The 26283-nt window shown below is 45.5% G+C and overlaps 2 protein-coding genes across 26 annotated transcripts in view; one reads left to right on the forward strand and one right to left on the reverse strand.

Moving 5' to 3' along the window:
- Positions 1-17738, forward strand: part of MPPE1 (metallophosphoesterase 1) — a 22919-nt gene extending 5181 nt beyond the window's left edge. For 7 of the 14 annotated variants that reach the window (XM_077899910.1, XM_077899911.1, XM_077899915.1 and 4 more), the window contains exons 3-5: positions 2533-2912; positions 5990-6098; positions 8015-9235. In XM_077899910.1, coding sequence (XP_077756036.1) covers positions 2647-2912; positions 5990-6098; positions 8015-9220 — 1581 coding nt within the window. In that variant the 5' untranslated portion in view covers positions 2533-2646 and the 3' untranslated portion in view covers positions 9221-9235. Of the gene's footprint in view, positions 1-2532; positions 2913-5989; positions 6099-8014; positions 9308-10624; positions 10729-11754; positions 11830-13631; positions 13741-13897; positions 13964-14168; positions 14292-15045; positions 15187-16191 lie in introns of those variants that run through there. The other 7 variants (XM_077899918.1, XM_077899921.1, XM_077899920.1 and 4 more) reach the window with 4 other exon arrangements.
- GNAL (G protein subunit alpha L) overlaps positions 15177-26283 on the reverse strand; it is a 145515-nt gene continuing 134408 nt past the window's right edge. For all 12 annotated transcript variants that reach the window (XM_077899924.1, XM_077899934.1, XM_077899926.1 and 9 more), the window contains 3 exons: positions 25087-25217; positions 23004-23071; positions 15177-19201 (listed from right to left, as the gene is read on the reverse strand). In XM_077899924.1, coding sequence (XP_077756050.1) covers positions 19055-19201; positions 23004-23071; positions 25087-25217 — 346 coding nt within the window. In that variant the 3' untranslated portion in view covers positions 15177-19054. The remainder of the gene's footprint in view (positions 19202-23003; positions 23072-25086; positions 25218-26283) is intronic.

Here is a 26283-nt window from a genome sequence, read left to right on the forward strand (position 1 = left end):
GGCCTGGGCTGGCCTGATTTGCACCATGGCCCCGTTCTTATTATCCTCAGTGGCACATTGCCCCTCACAGGTGTCTCCTGTTGGAAGAGAAGGTTTATGGTGATTCTAGTTATGTGGCATGTGTGGCTCATCCTTAGATGAACAAGTTGGCAGGTGGTTCTAAGTGCCAGGACAGGGTATGGCCATCAGTCAGTGGTGGTCGGACCGCCTGATATATTTTTTAAATTTTTTAATTTATTCAGAGGCAGAGAGAGAGAGAGAGAGAGAGAGAGAGGCAGAGACACAGGCAGAGGGAGAGGCAGGCTCCATGCAGGGAGCCTGACATGGGACTTGATCCCAGGTCTCCAGGATCACACCCCAGGCTGCAGGCTGTGCCACCAGGGCTGCCCCCGGACTGCCTGATAAAGACAGTGTGGATGCTCAGAGCAGGATTCCAGGCGGAGCAGCAGGTCGCAGATTGCACGCTTCGCCGCCTTTGACCTCAGTATGAAAGGACGCATTTAAGCCTGGCATTGGCATCCTGTTCCCTCTTCAATCAAGTACTTACCTAAATGAGGCCATTTGGGAGCAGAGAGAAGGTGAACCCTTGGGTGCAGAGCTAGTCCTGCCCTTCCAATCTTCTCATGTCTTCTTTTCTGAAGAGACACAGACAGGAGTGAGGACTTAGTACAGCAAACAGTTTCCAGAGCTCTGTTTGGAGGAGCATGAAAAGTATCCATCATTTCCGAAGGCTTCCTTTCCTTTCCTTTTTCCTTTTTCCTTTTTCCTTTTTCCTTTTTCCTTTTTCCTTTTTCCTTTTTCCTTTTTCCTTTTTCCTTTTTCCTTTTTCCTTTTTCCTTCCTTCCTTCCTTCCTTCCTTCCTTCCTTCCTTCCTTCCTTCCTTCCTTCCTTCCTTCCTTCCTTCCTTCCTTCCTTCTTCCTGAGAGACACAGAGAGAGAGGCAGAAGACAGGCAGAGGGAGAAGCAGGCTCCCTGTGGGGAGTCCAGTGTGGGACTCGATCCCGGGACCCCGGGGTCACACCCTGAGCAAAGGCAGATGCTCAACCATGGAGCCCCTCGCCCAGTGAAGGCACTTTCAGTTCTGAGGCTACGTGTTAAACTTTCGATAATGGCTCAAAATGCATGTTTGTCCCCATTTATTTTTCTTTAGGTAAGATTTACAAAATGTTCCGTATCTTAATGGTTGGTTGTTAAATAGAATGCCACCATGCAGGAAGCAGGGACTTTTATGGGATTTGGGCTGATGTGCAAATGTGAACAGTTCTGGAAATTGAATTTTGCAGAGATGATCTTAGACCCTATAAGAGTAAGAATGTTCTGGACTCCTTGTTTATCCACCATGTGAAGGTTCCTGGATTCATCTCAGAAAATCACCCCCTCAGAAAGGGATTTTCTGTATTTATTGGCTCAGTGGGATCAGTGGTCAGTGGCCCCCAAGCCTCCACCGCGAGACTTCTGGAGCTTCTCCTGTATCTGAGTTCTCTGCAGCCATCAGGTCACTACCCTTTAAGATCTTTATCTTGAGGGATTCCTGGGTGGCTCAGTGGTTGAGCCTCTGCCTTCGGCTCAGGTCATGATCCTGGGGTTCTGGATGGAGTCCCACATCAGGCTCCCTGCTCAGTGGGGAGCCTGTTTCTCCCTCTTCCTCTGCCCCTCCTCCCTGCTTGTCCTCTCTCTCTTTCTCTCTCTCCCCTTCTCTCAAATAAATAAATAAAACCTTAAAAAAATAGATCCTCATCTTGAGTGTAAGGTGAGGAACTTTAGTAGCATGTCACTTCTTAAAGCCTCATTTCAGGTCATCCCTGTACCAGCCTTTCTCTTCAGATGTGTCAAAAGTGGATGCTTTTTTATTTTTTAAATAGGATACAGACTTCATTTATGGTTCAGGAGAATCCATAAACATTTTAAAGTGTTCCATAGAGAAACCACTGCACATAAATGTCTCCTAACAGAAGACCATCCAGAATTTTAAGGCTAGTTTGTGGGTGAAAATCCGTATTTGTGAAAACATACGCTGCAAATGCCGTGTTGACAGATGGGTCGCTCTGTGAGACCCTGGCCTCTGAGCGCAGAGTGAAATGTATCGCTCGCATCCCTGAAGTACATTGTCCATGAATATTCACTTCCTTTGTGGAAAAGCGATGTGGAAAAGTGATAAATTCACAGCAGAGGCAACAGGATAGGGGCCTTCTGGCCTATTGATTTGTAAAGTCCAGGAGGGGTCGCAAATCCTTTTGGGAGTCAAGTTACACTTAATATTTATTGACTGTTCCATTATGTCTCCTATCTTAACATCCCCTGGATAGATTCTTGTTTAATGATTTCCAAGATGTTAGTAAAACTTCATCATGTAATTGCGAAGATTATTCTTGTAGCATAATCCAGTGAATTATCCTTGTACGAGTACCGGACACTTCATTTATTCGGGAACATAGGTAGGATTCTGTAACTTAGTTGTTCTTAATGGAAGGAGCTAGTAGTGTTCGTGGCATTACCAAGAAACGCAAACCAGTCCTTTCTCTTCCCCCGTAGGTACATGGCTAAGCCCTGGACACCTGCTGTGCCTTACCCAGGATTCCATGGTCTGTCGTGGTGAATCCTTGATGCATTTCACTCTTGGATGCTGGTGACTCCCAGGCCTGAGACATGGCTCTGGTCAGGCTGGGGTTTGGAAGGCAGCATCTTTGTCTGTTAAAGAGAAGTTTCCTGCTGTTGAAACTCACCGCTGTCGTCTTTGCCGTGCTTCTGTTTTGTGAATTTTTAATCTATTACTTAGTGATCTTTCAGTGTGATTGGCCTGAGGTGAAAACTGCAGCCCATGGCAGTGGACAGAAGACTCTGAAAGCCATGTTTTTGGCTGACACTCACTTGCTTGGGGAAGTACGAGGCCATTGGCTAGACAAATTACGAAGGTAGGAGCTATAATCAGGAATCTTGCTGAAATTCTTCTGGCAAGAAGGTAGATCCTTCTCCCTGTAGGTCAGGGTAGTCATTGGTTACTTTCCTCTCAAAGAGAGACACGTGGGGCATTTGACTTTTCCTTGAATGTACTGTTTACAGAGCATCTGTTATTTGTAAGGACCCAGGATTTGGGAGGCAGGTCTGGGATTGAGTCTTAGGACTATAGACAGGCTAACGAGGGCCCCTCCAAACCTGTCTCTGCCTCCTTGTCTGTAATTGGTTGACACCAGAGACTTCACAGGCTGCGCGAAGGAAATGCCCACAGCAAGGTCTGGCACCTGGGTGTGGTCGGCTGAGGTTCCCCTTTGCCCCAGGCAGGGGAGGAAGCAGACCGGGGCGGGGGGGGGTCCCCTCTCACAGTCACTGGTGTGGAGTTTCGGGCAGGTTTTTGGCTGCTCTGGGTGGCAGGAGCAGAGCCGATCAGTGGCTGTCACCCTGGGGAGATGACCAGGGCCGTCTCTTCAACTTGGACCTGCTAAGTTGTCCACTGGCTTTTCTGTCAGATGGCTTTTTAGAAACTCTAATTGTGGTAAAACACACATAACATCAAAGTTAATCTTAAGCAATTTTAAGTCTATATTTCAGTCCCATCAAGTACGTTCACACTGTTGTGCTACCGTCACCACCAGCCACCTCTAGCTAGGACTTTTTCAGATTCCCAAACTGAAACTTGGTCCTCGTTAAAGACCAACTCCCCACTGTTCCTTCTTCCTGCCCCTGCACCCACCATTCTGCTTTCTGTATCTATGGATTTGACTCCCCGAAGGTCCCTCATGTAAGTGGAGTCATGCAGGATTTGTCCTTTTGTGTCTGGCTTATTTCACTGAGCATCACGTCCTTGTGTCCATCTGTGTTGCGACACGGTTCAGAATTTCCTCTCTTTTTTTTTTTTTTTTAAGATTTTATTTATTTATTCATGAGAGACACACAGAGAGAGGCAGAGACACAGGCAGAGGGATAAAGAGGCTCCCTGCGGGGAGCCTGATGTGGGACTTGATCCTCAGAATGGGATCATGCCCTGGGCCAAGGCAGATGCTCACCGCTGAACCACCCAGGTGTCCTGGAGTTTCCTTCCTTTGTAAGGCTGGATGATACTGCATTGTATACTTAGACCGTATTTTGTTTCTCTGTTCCTCGTTCGATGGCTACTTCCACCTTCTGGCTATTGTGAATAATGCCCACCACATGGTGACTGATGGGGCCTTCACCCACCAGGGTAGGCAGCAGAGCCTTCTTCTTGCCCCTGGTCACCCTATACCCTGACTTCTTTTCCTCATCATGACCGCATGGTGCCTGTCTAAATAGATCTTTAGCCTTGCAAGCAGGAATATCAATGGAGTACTCTGGATTTGGATGAACCTTATGTTGAGTGGGAGGGTAAGATGTGTAAGATTTCCAGGGGTGAGGGAAGAAGGCAAGACAAAAGAAGGAAAGATGGGGGGGCTGCCATCCTTTACTCAGAGGGTTTTATTTTTTAAGATTTTATTTATTTATTCATGAGATACACAGAGAGAGAGGCAGAGACATAGGCAGAGGGAGGAGCAGGCTCCCTCCCTGTGGGGAGCCCCATATGGGACTCGATCCCGGATCCTGGATCTCGGGATCACACCCTGAGCTGAAGGCAGACACTCAACCGCTGAGCCACCCAGGTGCCCTACTCAAAGTTTTAAATCACATGAGGCATGAGATAAAGAAGGGCCAGGGTGAGATTTCCTTTGGCCTTCCTTGGTCCTTACCATTTGGGCTTTCTTCCCAGCCTTCTTGCTACTGCTGTTTCTAGATGCTTTCTCCTCCAGGATGAATAATATTCAATCAAGAAAAACTGAGAAATGAATTTTGGAAGGTGTCTTGAGTGAAGATGTGCACCGTGCAGCAGTTTACATGGGGCCTGCATGGTCTTCACTGACCCCAAATTTATGTCTTCCCCTATTTATATGCTGTGGGATGTCACAATTCTCTTTGGTAGGGGAGAAACAGCCCAGAGGATGCCTTAAAAGGGAGGGAAGAATTGGGGTCCTTAGGAAAATGCTACAAGTCATAGCTGTCTGGGAGAGGGGAGGGTGGTTCCAGAAATCACTGACATGTTTGAGCATCTCCTGTGTGTTGGTGCTGTGCCGGGCATTTTACAAATGCTCTCTCATTTAACTCCATAACTGCCCTGTGAGAGTAGGTTTTATTATTCCCATTTACTAACGAAGAATAGGAACCGGAGAGAGAAGGCGACCTTCTCAAGGCCAGACGACTGGTTATGGGTGGAGCTGGGGTATTAAGCCATTGCCTGTCAGGTTCTAGCTCTCAGGTGTTTTTTTTTTTTTAAGATTTATTTATTTGAGAGAGAGTGAGCAAGAGAGAGAGCATGAGTGGGGATGGGAGAGGCAAGGGGCAAAGGGGGAGCAGGGAGCCTGATTTGGGGCTTCATCCCAGGACCCTGGGATTACAACTTGAGCCGAAGGCAGATGCTTGACCGCCTGAGCCCCCCAGGAGCCCCCCAGGCTCTTTTCATTCACTTGTCTTACCTGTGGGTGGTTACTTGGATGTCTGAAGTCCACAGGATCTACAGTTTTGATATCAACTAGTCTGACTCTTCCATTATTGTCCCCAATCCCAAAGGCACGCAGGAAGTTGAGGTCATTCAAGAAGAAGTGAAAATTCAGCCAGACACGGTCATCTCCTTGATGTGGTCACAGCCCACACCGGGCATCTTTGGGAGCTGCATTGAGCTCTCCCTGACCTCTGTCTGGGGCTATCATGACTGAGGGATGGCTTCCTGGGTGCAGTGTCAGGTCTGATCTGTGCCACTGAGGGGATGTGTGGGCGGGGCAGCCCTCCCCTCCCCCGGGCCATTGTTCCCCATATTTACTCCTATAGGACTCTGAGCCTTGTAGGCATGGAGAAGAATGCAGGCATGGGGCCGTGGAAGGAGAATGGGACCATTCAGTTCAGTTTTTAAATGACCCAGAAGACGGATCGGATGTAGGCTCTACGTAGGAAATAGACTAATGCTGTACTTCTTCCTGTTGACCTCAAGGGAGTGGCAAATGGAGAGAGCTTTCCAGACAGCTCTGTGGTTGTTGCAGCCAGAAGTCGTCTTCATTCTAGGGGACATCTTTGATGAAGGGAAGTGGAGCTCCTCCCAGGTAGGACCCTGTGACACAGGCACCCTCGTCCTGCTTTGGGGGTCCAGGGCAGGCAGTCCAGAAAATCCATGAAGCGGTATCCATGAGGGTGGGAAGTTTTGCTGAGCACCAATGTTAAAAATATATAGTTTACCTGGAAGATTATTAGGATCTGTATCTCATGCCAGTCTTGAGATAGGCAAGCTAATTATAGACAGTTACCTCTTGCACAATACGGGTTAGGGATGCTGACCTTGTGCAGTTAAAAATCTGGGTATAACTCTGGATTCTCCCCAAACATAACTACTAATAGCCCACTATGGACTGAAAGCCTTGCTGATAACACAGTTAACACCTATTTTGTATGTTATGTATAATCTATTCTGTATTCTTACAATAAAATCAGCTAGAGAGAAGAAATGCTGCTAAGAAAATCATAAGGACCTTGACGGTACTGTGCTGTCTTTATGAAAAAGGGCCATGTATAAGTTGACCTATGCAGTTCCAACTCTTGGTCAACTGTCAACTGTATTTGTTTATGTAGGAAGTAGATTAGTCAGAACTCATTTTGTAGGAATGCACATTCTCACGAGCCTCTCGGGAAAGGGAAAAAAGGAAAGGAAAAGAGGCAAGGTGCGTATAATTTCACTTGGCACCAGAATTACAGAATATATAATGAAATATTCTTTGATTTTATACTTGTTTATTTAACCATGAAATTATGAGTATTGTGCTATAAGAGTTACTTGCTACTTTCCTTTTTTTAAAGATTTTTTTTATTTATTTGAGAGAGAGTTGGAGGAGGAGCAGAGGGAGAGAGAAACTCAAGCAGACTCTGTGCTGAGTGCAGAGCCCAATGTGGGGCTCAATCTCACTACCCTGAGATCATGACCTGAGCTGAAATCAAGGGTTGGACACTTAACCAACCCAGGCGCCACTCCGCTTATTTTTTTCTTCTGAGGGAGAGGTGCAGAAGGAGCCATGAGGGGGCCTGGAATGAGGTTCCTGTGCCTTTAGGAGCCTCTGTTTGGGTGTTGAGGTGACATAAGCTTTTCCATAACCAAAGAGATAGGCTATTCTCACCTTAGCTGTCAAAATATTTTGCTTATTACATTCCTGGAATTAATGGAAAAAAAACCTGTTTTGCTGTTTAGTTAAAAATATTTGGTCATGAATGGTTTTTAGGAGGGATTTTGTGGTATAGGATAATTTTTAAAATTTAAATTCAATTTAATTAACATATAGTGTATTATTAGTTTCAGAGGTAGAATTTAGTAATTCATCAATTGCATATAACACCCAGGGCTCATTCCATCACGTGCCCTGCTTAATGCCCATCACCCTGTTACCCTATCCCCCCCACTCACCTCCCTTCCAGTGACCCTCAGTTTGTTTCCTATAGTTAAGAGTCTCTTATGGTTTATCTCCCTCTCTGTTTTTGTCTTATTTTATTTTTTCTTCTCTTCTCCTATGTTCATCTGTTTTGTTTCTTAAATTCTACAGATAAGTGAAATCAAAGGGTATTTTTCTTTCTTTGACTGACTTATTTCACTTAGCATAATACATACCCTCTAGTCCCATCCATGTCATTGCAAATAGGAAGATTTCATTCCTTTTGGTGGCCGAGTAATATTCCAGTGTGTGTGTGTGTGTGTGTGTGTGTGTATCACATTTTTATCCATTCATCTGTCGATGGACATCTGGGCTCTTTCCATAGTTTGGCTATTGTGGACATTGCTCCTATAAACATTGGGGTGCATGTGTCCCTTCAAATCTCTATGTTTGTATCCTTTGGATAAATACGTAGTAGTGCAAATGCTGGATCATAGGGTAGCTCTATTTTTAACTGAACTGTTAAAAATACTGTTTTCCAGAGTGGCTGTACCAGTTTGTACTGGGGTGGGATATTTTTTTAAAAAGCCATTGTCATTTCCCAGGATAATCCAAAAAGCTTTACAAAGAAAGTCTTGGCAGTGTGGTACTGGCACAAAAACAGACACATAGATCAGTGGAACAGAATAGAGAATCCAGAAGTGGACCCTGAACTTTATGGGCAACTAATATTCGATAAAGGAGGAAAGACTATCCACCGGAAGAAAGACAGTCTCTTCAATAAATGGTGCTGGGAAAATTGGACATCCACATGCAGAAGAATGAAACTAGACCACTCTCTTTCACCATACACAAAGATAAACTCAAAATGGATGAAAGATCTAAATGTGAGACAAGATTCCATCAAAATCCTAGAGAAGAACACAGGCAACACCCTTTTTGAACTCGGCCATAGTAACTTCTTGCAAGATACATCCACGAAGGCAAAAGAAACAAAAGCAAAAATGAACTATTGGGACTTCATCAAGATAAGAAGCTTTTGCACAGCAAAGGATACAGTCAACAAAACTCAAAGACAACCTACAGAATGGGAGAAGATATTTGCAAATGACATATCAGATAAAGGGCTAGTTTCCAAGATCTATAAAGAACTTATTAAACTCAACACCAAAGAAACAAACAATCCAATCATGAAATGGGCAAAAGACATGAACAGAAATCTCACAGAGGAAGACATAGACATGGCCAACATGCATATGAGAAAATGCTCTGCATCACTTGCCATCAGGGAAATACAAATCAAAACCACAATGAGATACCACCTCACACCAGCGAGAATGGGGAAAATTAACAAGGCAGGAAACAACAAATGTTGGAGAAGATGCGGAGAAAAGGGAACCCTCATACACTGTTGGTGGGAATGTGAACTGGTGCAGCCACTCTGGAAAACTGTGTGGAGGTTCCTCAAACAGTTAAAAATATACCTGCCCTACGACCCAGCAATTGCACTGTTGGGGATTTACCCCAAAGATACAAATGCAATGAAACGCCGGGACACCTGCACCCCGATGTTTATAGCAGCAATGGCCACGATAGCCAAACTGTGGAAGGAGCCTCGGTGTCCAACGAAAGATGAATGGATAAAGAAGATGTGGTCTATGTATACAATGGAATATTACTCAGCTATTAGAAATGACAAATACCCACCATGTGCTTCAACGTGGATGGAACTGGAGGGTATTATGCTGAGTGAAGTAAGTCAGTCGGAGAAGGACAAACATTGTATGTTCTCATTCATTTGGGGAATATAAATAATAGTGAAAGGGAATATAAGGGAAGGGAGAAGAAATGTGTGGGAAATATCAGAAAGGGAGACAGAACGTAAAGACTGCTAACTCTGGGAAACGAACTAGGGGTGGTTGAAGGGGAGGAGGGCGGGGGGTGGGAGTGAATGGGTGAGGGCACTGGGGGTTATTCTGTATGTTAGTAAATTGAACACCAATAAAAAATAAATTAAAAAAAAAAAAAACCAAAGAAAGTCTTGGTCCAGATCTGGTTAGAAACCCCCTGTTTATGGGGTTTTTATGTTTGTTATAATCTAGTCCATAATTAAATATGAGATAAGTGGAAATTCTATATGTAATAATTAGCTAGTTATAAAATGATGCTGGAGGTATATGTTACTTTTGCAAATTAAGGGCAGCATTTTATGTTTTTCTTTCTTTTTTAAAAGACTTTATTTATTTGAGATAGAGAAGTCACAAACGGGAGGAGAGGCAGAGGGAGAGGGAGAAGTAGACTCCCCACTGAGCAGGAATTCCCAACACAGATAGTGGGGGCTCGATCCCAGGACCCTGAGATCTTGACCTGAGCCAAAAGCAGACGCTTAACCAACTAAGCCACCCAGGTGCCCGTTTCTGTTTTTCTAATTTTATGTTATTCTGATTTTATCTTATCCTAACTTTAAATACTATTTGTTAAAGTGAAGTTTGTAAATGTATTGAAGGACTCTCCAGCATATTTCTCTAGCTTGGGCCTATTTAAAACTTTTAGGATAAAGTTGATTATTATCCAACTAAGTATTGTCTTCCCTCATGTTTGTCCAGTTGATGTTTTTAGACTTAATAAGAGCCAGAATGATAGAAACATAATCCTCAAACTTTAATAGTTAAAGCATATGTCAAAATAATGTTGAAATATTGATTGGATTTTATCTTTCTTTTGCCCACATCCTATCCATTCTCATTCTTATTGTAGCCACAGGGAAATGCTAAGATTAGGGATATGCTCATCCCTGTCTTGGTTAGGAGACACGAATTTACTTGACATTCCTAAGAGCCTCTTCTTATAATGTGTCCAAATCTGAAGTGCTTATCAGACCCCAGGGGGGTCCATGCTCGGGCTTCTGGGGATCTTCTCAGGGAATCTTAAAATGGGTACATGAATCAAATATTTTGGGGACTGCCATCTAATGTTTTAATATGGGGGAATATAATTTAATTAAAAGTTGACATCAAATTAAATAATTAAAATATTAAGTCTTGGTAAAAGAAGTATGACACAGAATTGGAAATTCTAAGTTCTACATTAACTCTGTGAGCACCTGATTTGGACGGGGAAGTGAACTTCTCATTATCTGAGTAGGGAGCATGTTTTTTTAGCCACAGGGAAGAGAGGGTTCTCTGGATCTCAGCAGCGACTCATTTTTCCCACAGGGCTGGGCAGATGATGTGAGGCGGTTTCAGAAAATATTCAGACACCCTCAGCACGTGCAGCTAAAGGTGGTTGCTGGCAACCATGACATTGGCTTCCATTATCAGTAAGTAGTTCAGTGAAGTTGCACCCTGAGAGCGCTCGCTAACTATGACTTGAAACCTGCCACCATTCAGGTGAAAGCCTTATTTGTGCTGTGTGTGGGATATCTGTTGTCCTTGAGCGATATAAGCCCTGGAACATAAGGTCCACAAGGGCAAAGACTTTTGTTTTGGCACATTGTACACCCTTAACAAATCCCTGTTGAATAAATGACTTGTATGTGCTCTTGGGTGATTCTAACTTGAAACTTCATTTAATAACCAATTATTTTCTCGGGGACGCAGAAAACAAGACCATTTAGCTTTTTGTAAATAGTTTTTACATAGTACTGATGAGATGCCAGCCTGTTTTAAGCACTTCATTGTTTTTTTTTCCCTCCTTAATGCCCATCCCCCATCTAGCCCGTTCCACGACACCCCCCCCACCATCAACCCTCAGTTTGTTCTCTATAGTTAAGAGTCTCTTATGGTTTGCTTTCCTCTTTCTCTCTCTTTCCCCCCTTCCCCTATATTCATCTGTTTTGTTTCCTAAATTCCACAGAGGGGTGACATCATATAGTATTTGTCTTTCTCTGACTTATTTTGCTCAGCATAATACCCCCTAGCTCTATCCATGTCATTGCAAATGGCAAGATTTCATTCTGAGTAATATTCCATGCATACACACATCACATCTTTTTGATCCGTTTATCAGTTGATGGGCTCTTTCCATAGTTTGGTTATTGTAGATGATGCTGCTATACAGTGGGACTAAGCACCTTACTTCCATATTTCAACTCATTTAATCTTTCCGACGGTCCTATTTTAACCATTGTGCCAGTGAGGAAACTGAGGGTCTAAGGGGTGCTGAGTCCTTATAGTCACTCTGGTAGAACTGAGATTTCCCCTGATAGCCCGGGCAGCTGGAGCTCTCACCTCACAGAGCTAGTCCGGGACTCCAGTCCTGAGGTATTTCCTGTGTTTATGCTAACTCCTAAGAGGTCCTAAAATGACTTGCTCTGAAAAATGTTTCTTTTTACAACCGAATACAGGATGAGCACATACAAAATAAAACGATTTGAGAAAGTTTTCAACCCTGAAAGGCTGTTTTCTTGGAAAGGAATTAAGTGAGTATTATTTGTGAATTCTTATGAAGCCCCTTCCGTCCTCAACTTCATTTTCTTTCTTTTTTTCTTTTTTTAAGATTTTATTTATTTATTCGTGAGAGACACACAGAGGCAGAGACACAGGCAGAGGGAGAAGCAGGCTCCTTGCAGGGAGCCCAATGTGGGACTCGATCCACTGACCCGGGATCACACCCTTGCGCCAAAGGCAGACGCTCAATCGCTGAGCCATACAGGTGTCCCTGAACTTCATTTTCTAAGGAAGCTATTGTCCTGGGTCAGAGCCACGCTCTGTGTGGCTTGTACAGTTTCTGATGAAGGCATGCAGGCCTCATCCTCCCTGATGGCCACTGTCAGGGTCACCAGCCTGGTGTTCCTTAACAACCTGCAAGTGGACCAGCCAGTTGATGACTTTGCCTGGCCTGTCTGCAGTGTCTCTGGGTGATAGAGGTTTCATCAGCCCACTTTGTAAGGGAGTGAATTTTTATTTGTTCAAAATGTACCTAACTTGCTCTTGTGGGTATGTGTCCCAGGATTTGGGGGCAGGTATGTTCACCATGCTCTGTAGCTGTGCGCCATCCCCACTCCCATCAGCCTTGATTTGTAGCCCAAAGCATCCCAACCCTTTCGTCTGACCACGTATACCAGTTCCCCTGCTGCATGGCCATTTTCATGCTGTCTCCGGACCCTCTCTGGTCTGTGTGTGCATTTGCAGTGTGGTGGACAAGACCATACACGTTTTTTTAGTTGCAGACCTAGTGCAGAGAGAAAAGGTGGGAGAGGAAGGCTCTTCCTCTTTAGACCAGGGCCCCTGTGGATGTCCAGGACTCATGGCTTTGGCTGTGGCAAGTCACCGGATCTGTCACAGAGATGACCTATGACACTGCCAGAGACCAGGTCAGGGCTTCTCCACAAATGCTCACTCTTTTCCTCTCTTTGCCTGTAGGACTGAGTCTCTGGTAGCTTCCTTCCCTGCATCATATGAAGACTTGATATAGTTTTATGTCTTCTTTTTCCCTAGGCGTAGAGTTTAAGAAACTTGAAACACACCGATCATATTTCAGATCAGTTGGTTAGTCAGCTCCTTATCGCTAAAATTCTTTACATTTCAAGCAGTCTTTACTGATAGGTGCCCTCTTCATGCCCAGTTGACAGGTGTGTAGGAAATCCAAGCATATTTGAAATGGGAGTCTGTAAGAATATAATTAAGGTAAAGCGATTATAAAGGGCCACCACCAGTGACTATCATCATCCTGATTTGGGATCATGTGCACCAGTTAGCTCTGCCCAGCAACTCCCCCCCACCCCCGCCCTGCCGTGTCTGCTGCGTGTGCGAATGTTAGTGACTGTTGCCCGAGGTTCACTATATGATGATCACAGTATGTCATACATCCTGAGTACTTCCTAGTGGCAGGCGTGGTCGTAGTCTCCCATTCAGCCCTCGCGGGTCAGTGGCATGGCTGTACTGCGCTACCCCCATCTTTCCAGATGAGGCACAGAAGACACATGGTGAGATACTGGGCTCAATGGTGCTGTGACCTCAGAGCTTCTGTAATCTGGGATTTCTCACAAATTCGAGGTTAAAAATCCTTTGACTGCGTCTTAGACCCTCTCCCCCTATGATGCTGTTATTGTGCTTTCTTTGTATCAACTCCTACCTAAGACAGATGAGTCGAGCTGAGGTTTAAAGCCGTTCTGGGGCATGTTTCCTCACACGGTGGGTGCCCGGCTTCTGGCTCAGGCAGCAGGGTCAGAAGACCCACGGGAAGCCAGTGGCCCTCACTCTGTTGCTCCCTCTGCCTCAGTTTCGTGCTGGTCAACAGTGTGGCCCTGGAAGGCGACGGCTGCCACCTCTGCTCTGAGGCGGAAAGGGAACTCATCGAGATTTCTCACAAACTGAACTGCTCCCGAGAGGTAGGAGGGCATCTGAATGTACAGGTGCTCCCATTCTGGTATCTTCTGTGGGGACGGCCCCTGCACTTTGTGTTGTGTCCATCTGTCAGCTCCCCCTTCCTTTCCTACTGCCCGGGGAGTGCTGGCTTTGCTGGCTTAACTCATCTCTTGCCGGCAGGAACCTGGCTCCAGCCTGTGCAGAGGCCTGCAGCCGCTGCCAGGGTCAGCCCCGGTGCTCCTCCAGGTGAGCCAGGCCCCTCCAGGTGAGTGGGGCCCTCCAGGTGAGTGGGGGCCTCCAGGTGAGCAGGGCCCTCCAGGTGAGCAGGGGGCCTCCAGGTGAGTGAGGCCCTCCAGGTGAGCGGGCCCCCTCCGGGTAAGCAGGTGGGTGCAGCTCCAGGGACCCTGCTCACACCTGGGCCTCTCTAACCACCCTCCCCCTGCCCCCTCAGCATTTCCCGCTTTACCGGAGCAGCGATGCCAACTGTTCCGGGGAGGACGCTGCACCTCTGGAAGAGCGAGGCATCCCCTTTAAGGAGAGATACGATGTGCTTTCCCAGGAGGCCTCACAGAAGGTTTGCAGTAGGGCGGGAGGCCTGCGCAGGGACAGGCAGACAGATGGCTGTCACAGCCTCCTGAGGGTGGAGGGCAGACTTGGGCAACATTTCAGATTCCCATGCCATCCTTTGATCCTCCCCCTCCCAGCTGTAATTCTGTTTCCTAATACCGAGTTAATGATCTCCTCAGCTCCTCTTTATTCAGAGTTTTTTCACTAACTTAAATGTATTTGAAAATGTGAATGGAACCTAAGAGGTAATTTTGGGGGCAACCCTCTCAGGTCCTCTCCCTCTTCAGGAGCTTTGTACTATCACTTTACTATCACTCAATACCCAGGAGTTTGTATTATTGATTTTACTATTGCTCAGTAAACTTTGCTGCCCACCCAAAAAAAAAAAGTTAATTTTGAGGGACTTAATTAAGATGTGCTTATTTATATAGGTTTATAGAATGTTTATATTCTATAAATACATATTTGTATAATTATGATATACAATATAATAAAATATAAATATATTTATAAATTTATACAAATATTTCTAAAAATCTAAAATCTGAGATAAGAAGGATAGATTCCCCCTAAAAGCCTGAACTTACTTTTGATAATAGGGTCTAAACAAACCAAAGGATCGTAAGGAAAAGATAAAGCCCCCTACCAAGTAGGGATTTTCTATTTTACTTAATGGAATAAGTGAGTGGCCTGGCTCTGGGCCCCGATGGGGCTCTGTCCAAGCACTGACCCCCTGTTGCTTCCTCCCCTCGGTGTGGTAGCTGCTCTGGTGGCTCCGGCCCCGCCTCATCCTGAGTGGCCACACACACAGTGCCTGCGAGGTGCTCCACGGGGCGGGAGTCCCCGAGATCAGCGTGCCGTCTTTCAGCTGGAGGAACAGAAACAACCCCAGTTTCATCATGGTAATGTGAACGTTTATTTTCATCTGAAAGCTTTCATAGAAGTATTGAAATCAACACAGTAATCAACTATTTAATTGCTGCAACCTGTAAAAAATGTACAGAAGGTGTAAATACAAACTTCCCCTGCTCTGCACGCACACTTAGTTGGATACACTGACCCCTGTCTGAACACCTCTTTGGGGACAGATGAACGTGGCATTACCCCTGGAAGGGGCCAGGGTGGGGTGACTTACGGAGTGCTTCATCTCCATGGATGCCACTGCCCTCAGATAGTAGGCTCTAGGTTTTTAATTTTCTAAGGACACAGGGTCATGTCTTAGCTGTACTCGAATATCTTGTCTTATTTCCAAATAGGCCCATTTGCTCTGGCAGGAAAATGCCGCGGCTCTTGCGAGTTGCCTGGAGATGTTTCAGTTAGTGGCCACCTGATGTTTTTTTAAAAACCATTTTGTAATGGTTTTATGTAAGGTATTTTTACTTCATGAAAAGTTGGAGAAACCCTCACGTTTTCAAAGTAAATGAAACTATTCCTCAGTGTCATTCCAACATAGCAAAAACAGCTACAAAACAAGCCCACTGAGGTGCCTCTGGCACATGCATTTCTGCATAACGGGTTCCTTATTTTAGCATCAGATGGCATGAGAAATGGCCTTGTGCTCCTTGTTTCTCAGTGACCACTGATGTAAATCTCCATGCCTCTTGCATCTGTCATGTGTGCCCACTGCATTTTAGCACACCTGCTGTGCTAGTTTCAATGGAGAGGTCAGATCCACTCAGCACGCTGGGAGCCTTCACTTCATGTCTCCAGCCAGTGCTTGTGGTTGGTGGGTGGTGACCTGTGGGGGACGAAGGCTGTGCCCCTTAGTCTCAGGAGAAGAGCCACTTCCTGGCCTTATCCGAGTCAACCAAGAAGGCTGCCTTTCTTCCTCTGTCATGTCTAAGACTGTTGTGTGGCGCCATGGGAAGACTCTCACTGCAGCATTAATGTTCTCATTTCCTTTTCAGGGCAGTATGACGCCCACAGAGTATGCCCTGGACAAGTGCTACCTGCCCTATGAGGACACTGTTCTGGTCACGTACTGTGTTGCAGCCGGGTTCCTGGTGGTCCTCATGTTAGTTCACTCTGGGCTTCTAGTCTCACCTTTTCTTTTTGGTTGGAATCTGCTCAGAAAATTTAAGACAACATAAACAGCAGGAGACTTTTGTGTGATGTAATAAATAAGAAAGCCAAAGAAACTGAACTTGGGGCAGTACTCCTGTGAGATGAGGTCACCAGAGGCTGGCTTTACACACGTCACAGAAACTATATATCACTGCTGCGAGTTCCTGCAGAATAAATAGTTGATTGTACTGTTCTCATGCTATAAAAATGGGACATGTACTCTACAACAAGTCTTTTTTCTCATTTTATCAAATATATGTATAATCAAAGATCATGTCTGTACAATATGTAAAAGCTATTAAAGTCATCACTTGCATGCACTAGACTGTCCTGCCTTCCCCCAGATGGAGCTGGACGCCTGGGAACACACTTGGGATTGTGTGTGCAAAAACACTGGCTTTGCTTCTATCCCCCTACAAAGTGGTCCTCAAACCCCTATCTATTATAAAGCTGTACACTTAAAATAATAAAAGTACAGATGCCACAAGCAGGAATGGATTGTTCTCGCAGACTTTTGTACTTCTGTGCTAATGGAATCAGAGTTTTAGAGAAGTGTAATTTTCTCTAGCAGACCAGGCTGTTAAATCTGAATTTAATGCCTGTCCATGATCAAAGAAACTTGAAAAAAAGACTGGGAAGTGGCCTTTGACATTTAAAAATACATATGTTTTGATGATTCTAAGCCAGATAAAATATGTTCTTTCTGTGTATTTTCTATGGGTCTAGCCCTGTCTCTGAATAGGAAGCTTAGCTGCGGGGGAACCGCTGAGTGATAACGTACAGAACAGCACACAACTGCACTTTTGTGCACGTGTGGGGGTGTAGCTCTGCCGTTCTTCATGTTGTATGTTGAAAGTGTGATGGAAAGAAAAATAATTTCTACTTTATATGTCTCATTTCAAATCAGAGCTTTATGCAGCAGGGATGAGAGGCACAGGAATTTAGTGATTCTGACATAAATCATGTGTTTATCACACCAATCATCTATAAAGCTGTCATCCTTTCTTTCTTGGAAAAGTCATATTTAAATCTGGATGCATTTATGAAGGATTATAAAATGCTGCCTTATAGAGTAAACTTTAAAATAGTAAAGACTAAAAGGAAATGAAGTAGCATCAGCCAGGCTGTCACTTCTGGATTCCTATTGTTGAACTATAACTTTGGACATCTTTGCAGATTGTCCTGGACCTAAGAAAACTACCCTCGAAGCCGTGGCTGTGTATAGAATATGAAGCATCGCTGCTGTAGTGATTCTCATTTTCTAGATGTCGTACCATACTATAACTTTTCAGGCTGCACTTGGAAATCTTTCACATGGGAAAAACAGCAGTGTATTTTGACTTTGCATTTCAAATAAAGGTTTTGTAATATTTCTTCTTCAAAAGGCAAATGGAGATGCCGTCCTTTGATTCTCTTGGGCCAAACACCGACACCCGTCTGTCTTCTTGCTGTTTGTTTACAATGGAAACTGCGGTCAAGTGAGTGATCCAAAAGCTCTGACTAAGGGGATGGTTGACCTGTTTCCCCTCAGAGGGCTTGTGAAAGTCTTTAGATTGCAAAATAATCAAAAGACATATTGTCAAGAGGAAAAAAATCCTTGGTTTCTGAAAGAAGCTTGTGATGTGGGTACAAATTATTTGTAAGATGTTAATGATTAATGTGTATAATTTATATATATACGTGTGTGTGTGTGTGTGTGTATTTAATCAAGGATATTTTCAAAAGTACTAACCTGATAAAATATCCTAAATTCTACAGATACCATTCTCTTTTTTAGAGCAAGCAGCAGGTAATGTTGACATTTAGCTGTTCAGCACAATAAACACATTACTTTTACAGATATAGCCATAATCAAGGCACAAAGATCTACAAGAATTTTTTTAAGTAGTTATATAAAATAATATTACATCTTGTGGTCTGTACAGTTATAATAAACCAGCAAAAAAACAACAATATATGGAAGGAGACTCTTGTCCAAGCATAGTCAAAGTCTAAAGGATCATTTTTAGACAGGACACACTTTGCAGAGGTGCATGTGGTAGGTTTCTGCCTAAATGTAAAAGGCTCAAAGTAGGTCTAATTTGATGTGTGAGGTTGGCAGCGACTCAAATAGGACTGAGAAAGGGTTTCTCTCCACTCTGTGACTTGAGGTCTATCCCAGCTCTTGGGCCAATGCAGCTCAGAAGGGGCGGCCACTTGTCCGCCCGCAGCTTCATAAAGCTAGCAGCGCCAAGCATGTGGCTTACCCCCTGTACCCCTGCCTCTATGATCATGCTTGGTAATTCAGAAAAATGTGCCATTTCTCCCCCATTTATCAAGTTCCTGCTGGATTACTAAAGCACTGAATGGATGAAGAAAAGGGGCCCCCACCCAGAGAGACCACTGAGGTACCACCCATGTGAGAGAGTGTGGTGGTTTGCAGTGACACAAATTGGTGGGCGTGGGGCTGCAGAAGATTGTGCTCAGTGAAAACAAAAGCTACAAACCAAACCTGAGGGGAACAGAGGTAGCCAGCGGCTTGGTGGTCACACAGGAGCCAACAGAAAACAGGACAGGTGGCAGCCGGATGAAACTGGGAGCTCCCTACCATGGCTTGGGGCTGACAGATGGTCCTGAAATAAATGTTCCACCTGGCAGGGTGGCCAAGGGAGGAGAGGCAGGCGGAGAGAGGTGTGAGAAGGCGCGCCCACCTCCTCCAGGGCTGCCTCACAAGAGTTCGTACTGTTTGAGGTGCATCCTCTGGATGATGTCACGGCAGTCGTTGAACACCCTGCGAATGTTCTCGGTGTCCACGGCGCAGGTGAAGTGTGGATAGCAGTAATGTTTGCCATCCCCTGTCGCTGTGCTGATCCTCTGCAAAAAAAAAAAAAAAAAAAAGAAAAGAAAGAAAAAAAAAAAGCTGTTTGTGCTGTGGGGTTCTGGCCACCACAGGGTGGGAACGCTGCTGCCACCCCACTCATCCTTGGAGAAGAATTTAGGCAACACTTTGATCAAGGAGGAGGATCTGGGGTTGTGGTTCGTTTGACACAGGAACACTTAGCTGTCGGGGCTGTTTAAATACTGAGCACTGCTGGAAAGTCAGTCTCACACTTACCTCTGCCCACAGCAGCTTAGAGTTCAGCTGAGATAGGACATGCATAGCCACTGAGAGAAATGAGGGTAGAATTTTCCAGAAATGAATGTCAGTCCTAAACCACTGCTATCAAATGGAACTTTCTGCAATAATGGAAATGTTCTATATTCACCCTGCCAATAGGGGAGCCACTATCACTAGCTGATGCAATGGAGATGGACTTTTAATTTGAATATTAAATTTAAGTATCCACATATGACTAGTCGTTCTATGTGGATCGCACATCAGCCATACTGCCTCCTTCTCCACACAGAACATGAGTGTTCTCTGGAGATGTCCTCTGGTTAGCACCGGGAGGTTTGTGGCTTTTCTCCCAGAGGAGAAAAAGCATGATTGGTCATGATTCCTAAGGCCATGTTGGAGTGACATGCTCATGTGCACCGGGAAGCTAAGGAGGGCAATGTGGAGAGAGGCTGTCATGGGCCAGACTGTGTCCTCCCCACTTCAACTTCATATGTTGAAGTCCTAACCCCCAGCGCCTCTGAATGTGACTATTTGGGGGTGGGATCTCTTTTGAAAGAATTAAGTGAAAACGTGGTCATGTGGGCGGCCCTGAATCCAGTAACCTGGGTGTCCTCACAGGCCAGGAGGAGATTGGGACACACACAGAGGGAAGGGCACGTGGAGACACAGCATGAAGGCAGAAGGAGAAGGTGAACACTGACAAGCCAAAGAGAGAGGCCTCAGGAGAAGCCAACCCTGCTGACACCTTGACCTCCCCTTCTAGCCTCCAGAACTGTCAGCCTCCACCCCAGCCTGTGGCGCTTTGTTATGGCTGCCCCCGACTGCAGATGCAGAGGTCACGTGGAGCTTTCTTCACAGATGCCCACAGGGGTCCCTGGATGTCCTCCTTGTCCCCTTCACCCAACCCCTTTTCCTGCAAAGCATCTTGGGAACCAGCTGTTGGAGAGAAACCGAGACAGACCCCTGCCTCTCTGTCTAAAGATGTTCATCAGGTTAGGAAACTCCTCCCGGCAGGACAGACTCAGTTTTGGCAATAGTTCAGCTTCTCCTGAGCAATTACAAGTTTTAAAAGACTCATGGCCACGGGAACGGGCAGGTCGGGTATCTGTAGCCCTAAGCACTGAGTGGAATAACTGGCACACAGGGAGGAAGGGCATCATGGGTAAGAATTAGGCTTTCTTCTGGAACCATCTGGCCAGTGTGTCCCTGCCTGGAGCAAAAGAACGTAAGGCAGAGTCATTACAAAGGTTGTTGCAGTTTGCTTGTCTTTAAGCACACGAGACATTTTCTACCATTTCTAAACATTTTCATTTTAAATGACAGAAATAAGCTTGTCGAGGGAAACGCCCGTTTCAGACTAGCTCGCGGGGCCGCTGCCCGTCTCTGAGGCTCTCTCTGAGATGATGTTCAAGGTAAAAGAAAATGGAGGGGGTGCTCATAAAATACCGGGATGAGAAGCCCAGTGAAAACATACAGGCTTCGGTCAGATGCCAGGGCATCAAGACACAGGCCCACCTCCTGCTCTGCTGCTTAAACCTGCTGCTGTGAAAGCTCTGGTGACGCTGCCCCGGAGGCCCCTGGCCTGCTGACGGCCTGGCCCCCTCCTGCTGGCCCCTGGCTGCCTCCATCCTGGGTTCCTCCCGCTCTGGGAATGAGCTGGGGCTCTCCGACGTGGGAGGAAGTGACCCTGACTCGGCGGGCCTGGTGCTCAGCGTCCTTCTCGTTTGAGGACAGTCAAGGAGACAGCTCACAGTATGTGGCCCTTCCTTACTCGACGGCTCTTCCCATTACCCCTACCCCCCTCGGCCCAAGCCCCCCTCCACTTCCGGCCAGGCGCCCCCACATCCCCCCCTCTCCATTTACAGCCTTTAATCCCCACCCCATCTCGGGGCCCTCTGTCAGTAAAGATATTGTGCTGCCCAAATCTGCTCCTGTCCAGATTCAATACTGATCAATAACCATTGACCAATATCAGTTACTGATCAAGAACCCACCCTGCTGCCTTCTAAGTCTGGGGTGTGGGGTTCCAGCTCAGAACTCCTCAGACGACACACTGACCTGGGCAAATTCCACCATGAAGAATGTAAGGCAGTAACCCCTGACTTGCAAACTGAATATAAACCAGATTTCGTCCACCGTCAGAGTGTAAAAGGTCTCTCCCAGCACCCAAATGGTGGTGGCAGGGCCACTCATTTTGGGAGGGGCGGCTCCATTTCTGATCTTTATTTTTTTTAATTTTTATTTATTTATGATAGTCACAGAGAGAGAGAGAGGCGCAGAGACACAGGCAGAGGGAGAAGCAGGCTCCATGCACCGGGAGCTCGATGTGGGATTCGATCCCGGGTCTCCAGGATCATGCCCTGGGGCAAAGGCAGGCGCCAAACCGCTGCGCCACCCAGGGATCCCCGTTTCTGATCTTTAAATACCTAATGTGCACACTTAATTAACTTTCAGTTGTCATTAGAACAGCATTTTTCTGGAACACTTTTTATGTGTTTTTCTATTTTTATGGTTTTGCAAGATGCTCCTCAAAAAAGGAGCCCGTTATCACAGGCTAATCTAGACAGGTTCTAGACAGTCGGACAACAGAGAAACCTGCCTCAGTTTCACAGCATTTCCCGGACTTCCTCACTGCAGAGCCCTTCCCCCTGCTACTGGGTAAACTCCGGGGAAGCACTGCTCCTCAGAACTCACTCCGGCACTTGATTTTCGTCCCACTTTAACTTCCTCACTCAGTATAGGATTCAGGCGGCAACCAACAGGGGCCGTGGTAGGAAGAAGGTAGAGAAAGAGATTCCCCAGCGGAGTCAGGCTGGCACCTGATCCCCATGGAAATGCCTGGCACACTGTGGACCATCCCCACTGCGATGGGGCTGACTGTCACCTCTCCAGAAGCCCGCAGTCCACGGGTCCCGTGCTGTTTGGGCATTCCTGGGAAAATGCCCTTGGGTGTTGTGGTGTTGTGGCATCTACTAGTTTCAAGCTAGTAAAAACTCACAGTTTTTAAGAGAATATTCTCTAAAAGGATGGTTATTCAAGAGAAAATGGACGGATGGATGGATGGATAGATAAAGAAAATTTGGCAAAATTTTACCAACTGGCCAATTTGGGTGAAGAGTATCTGGGAGTTAATTGTATAGGTCTTTCACTCTATGTAAGTTTGAAATCATCTCGAAATAAAAAGTAAAGAGAGATCTGAATTTGTCTAAAGTCTGAATTAGCCTCCTAGTGGTGAATAAAGGGAGAGTCTGTTCAAAGTCTCTTGGAAAATGCAACAAGTGAATACAGTCTGGCTCATCTCAGTGCCATTCCCAGGGGCCCTGTGCCCAGTGGGAAGAGTGTTGTGCTCCCAGCTTGGAAGCTGTGTGACCTGAGGCGAGAAGCCTAAACTCTCTGAACCTCAGCATGCTCAGCGGTGAGAGGAAGCAACAACACCTTCCCTCATCTCTCATAATTTGGGGGAGATTAAATGAGATCTCGAAAAGTTAAGTAATATGTAAATTGCAAAGAACAATATAACTCTAAGGTGGTAGAGAAACAAAGAATGAAATTGCTTACCAAAAATAGGTCTCGGATAAAGAATTTAGCTCGGGTAACTTTGGGATCTTCTCCTGCATCTGGTGTTGCTATAAAAAGTTCAAGTAGAATTTAGTTTAAATAATGTGCAACAAACATACAACTCTATGGAAAATATAAGAGCAATGACAAAGTTGGGATGCCGTACACCCACAGCACTTTATTTCTCTCATTTAGCTCTAATAAAAGTTTTGCTTTTGTTTCTGGTGGTGGAGGATGACTCCCACTCAAATAAAATGAAAGCATGCCCCGGAACTGACCAAGCTCACAGTTGCCATCCCCTTCAGAGCTCTGGTGAGGGAGAAGTTCCAAGAGGCTGTTTTGACACTGGTTGTGCTCATCTGGTCTGCCTTCTCTCTACTTAGCCTTGTTCTAGGAGGACCTCCCCTTCATGTTCCTACCACTGACTTGGACATTTGGAGTCCTTACATGAAATCAACTGCAGTGACCTGATTGTCCCATGCAGATTCTAAGTTCATGAGGTCCTTCAATATTTTCTGTGATCCCTGAAATCTACTTTCTTAAAATCTAGGCTTCACTGCATGCTCTTATTACTCTCTTCCTCCTCTGTTGCAACTACTCTGATTATATCATTACTCATGGCTTAGCAGGTGATGGGGATTGCTACAGGTGATGAATGAGGCTTGACCTGGAGACCTGCCATGCTTGGCCCAGGCAGGTGCCTGGGTGGGCTCAGTGCATGGGGAAGGAGGAGCCATGGGGGAGAGAAGCACAGGATCCACAGAGGGTGTGTGTGGGAAGAGCACAGGATCGATGGAGGGTTATGGTGGGGGAACCTAACTTGTAGTATTTCCTGGTCAGGCAGGTATGGACTCAGCTTTTGGTGGGATTAAGTCCCTGTTGGTAGGAATCATACCTAGGGTTGTGGTTGTATTTCAGAAAGATTTTGGCAGAAATTCAGAGAATGTTTTGGAACATTGAGGGAGGAGAGTAAGGGAGTCCAGGCAGGGCGCTATCTTGGCCAGATCCAGAGCTGAGAAGAGGGGAACAAGTGCCAGGACCCAGATGGAGAAAGAAAGAAGGACGAACATGTCACAGTGGACACTTGAGTGTTGACTGTCCAGGGTATGGGGCACGGGGGCCTAGCTGGCAGGAAAACAAAGAAGGTCCAGCTCGCTGGAGGCCACAGTCCAGGGAAGAGAGGGCAAGGCAAGTTGAGCATTGCTGACTTCTCTTAGGCTGGGGGCAGGCCACCAGGCTGGCTGAGGTTAGCACAAGGATCACTATGAATTTTCTTCACTTCTTATCTGAGTTTTCCTGAGTTTCTAAGGAAATTCCCTTTCTTTCTACTTTATCTAATTGGAGGTTCAAAATTTAAGAAGTAGTATCATTTTGTTACAAATAAATCCCTCCTATAAGGTGGCCCAGCATGTGCTGAGAACTGAAGAGCAACAGTTGGAAATGAGGTCTGCCTGGGGCGGGGCCTTCCAGGATTTAGCACAGAGAGCACCCCTCCTCCATGCTCCCTGAACCTTGGAGATGCTTGGCCACCCTGATGGTAGCCCAAGTCATCGCTAGGGACAAGAGGTAGGCATGGTGGCTGAAAGTGTGGGCCCAAGGGGTTCAGAGGCTGCCTTGTCCTGGCAAGCACTACCTGAGTGATCTCAAACAAGTGACTACCTCTCTCGGCTCACTTTCCACAGGAAAACACGCAAATAACAGAAAGGTAGTTATTGTTAGGGTTATGGTGAGGTTCAAGGTCGATGTAAAGGGCTGACACAGTGCCCAGTTCACAATAGACCCAACCAAAGCACCAAGAGACACAACTTAATTCAGCAAGTGACCTACTCACACCCAAAAGTGCCCTGTCACCTACTGCACAGTTTGAATGGAAAGTCAAACCTTGGCATTTCTACAAATGGAATCCTAAGTAGGACATTTTAATACTCCCATATTCTAAGGTGGGGCAGTAGACCAGAGGGTTGATTCAAATTAATTGAATTCCCTAAAATCATCAGAACTGTTTGAACTACAGTAACAGGCCTATTATAATACAAAATCAATTCTTTTCCTTTATCAGGAAAAACTAGTTCTGAAATCTTACCATCTTCAGGAACAGTATAATTTGCATACTCTGGGAAATAATCTTCAATTTTTGATTTCCCTGCCAAGACTTTTTCTGCCAGCATATCCTGTTTGTTCAAGAACAAGATGATAGAAATGGTCCGTAACCACCTGAAAGGAGAAATAAACATACAATCTTCACATTTGCCGCTACGTGAAAGTACCTGTAACATAGGAGTTACCTGGTGAAAACCACAACATTGACATCTTCCTAAAGTGCATAAGATTTAGAATTATTTGATATACCAATCTCCTGGATACCCACTCCAGTTGCAAGCAAGACATAAGTAAACTTTTTTTAATTTTAATTTTTTAATTTTTAAAAAGATTTTTCTGTTTATTTATTCATGAGAGACACAGAGAGGGGGAGAGAGAGAGAGAGAGAGAGAGGGAGAGAGAGAGAGGCAGAGGCACAGGCAGAGGAAGAAGCAGGCTCCACGCAGGGAACCCGATGTGGTACTCAATCCCGGGTTTCCAGGACCACAACCTGGGCCGAAGGCGGTGCTAAACTGCTGAGCCACCCAGGTGTCCCTATTGTTCAGTATTTTCTAATTTATCTTTGCTGGGAATGCAATTTTACTGGTACCAAAACTAAGATTTATTTATGTAATAAATCACCTGGATTTTTGCAGTGCAGTTTAATAACGAAGGCTGGGAAATCTAGAAGTTAGAGTGCTAATAATAACAACAACAAAACACATGAGTCATCAGCTAATCATACAGAATGTCATCTGTAGCTGGTTTGGTTTTTCCTGTGCTGAATCTGAACAGGGTGAGGTTCTCTGGAGTTGGAGCGGGATGTAAATGAGACATGGATCAAGACCACTGCATTGGACACTAAGGTGCTCAAGTACAGGGAAAGTGAAGGATGGGAAGCTTCTCTCTCCGTTTTACTAAACAGACACTAAGAATTGGCTTAAGATGAACTCAGGAGGTTGGGATCCCTGCGTGGCTCAGCGGTTTGGCGCCTGCCTTTGGCCCAGGGCATGATCCTGGAGTCCCGGGATCAAGTCCCGTGACGGGCTCCCGGCATGGAGCCTGCTTCTCCCTCTGCCTGTCTCTGCCTCTCTCTCTCTCATAAATTAAAAAAAAAAAAAAAAAAAAAAAGATGAACTCAGGAGGTACATTGGCAAAGCCTTTGTAAATTCTACTATTTCAAATGAATCAAGCTGATGAT

Source organism: Canis aureus, chromosome 6, assembly GCF_053574225.1.
Source record: "Canis aureus isolate CA01 chromosome 6, VMU_Caureus_v.1.0, whole genome shotgun sequence".
NCBI classification, from domain to species: Eukaryota; Metazoa; Chordata; class Mammalia; order Carnivora; family Canidae; genus Canis; species Canis aureus.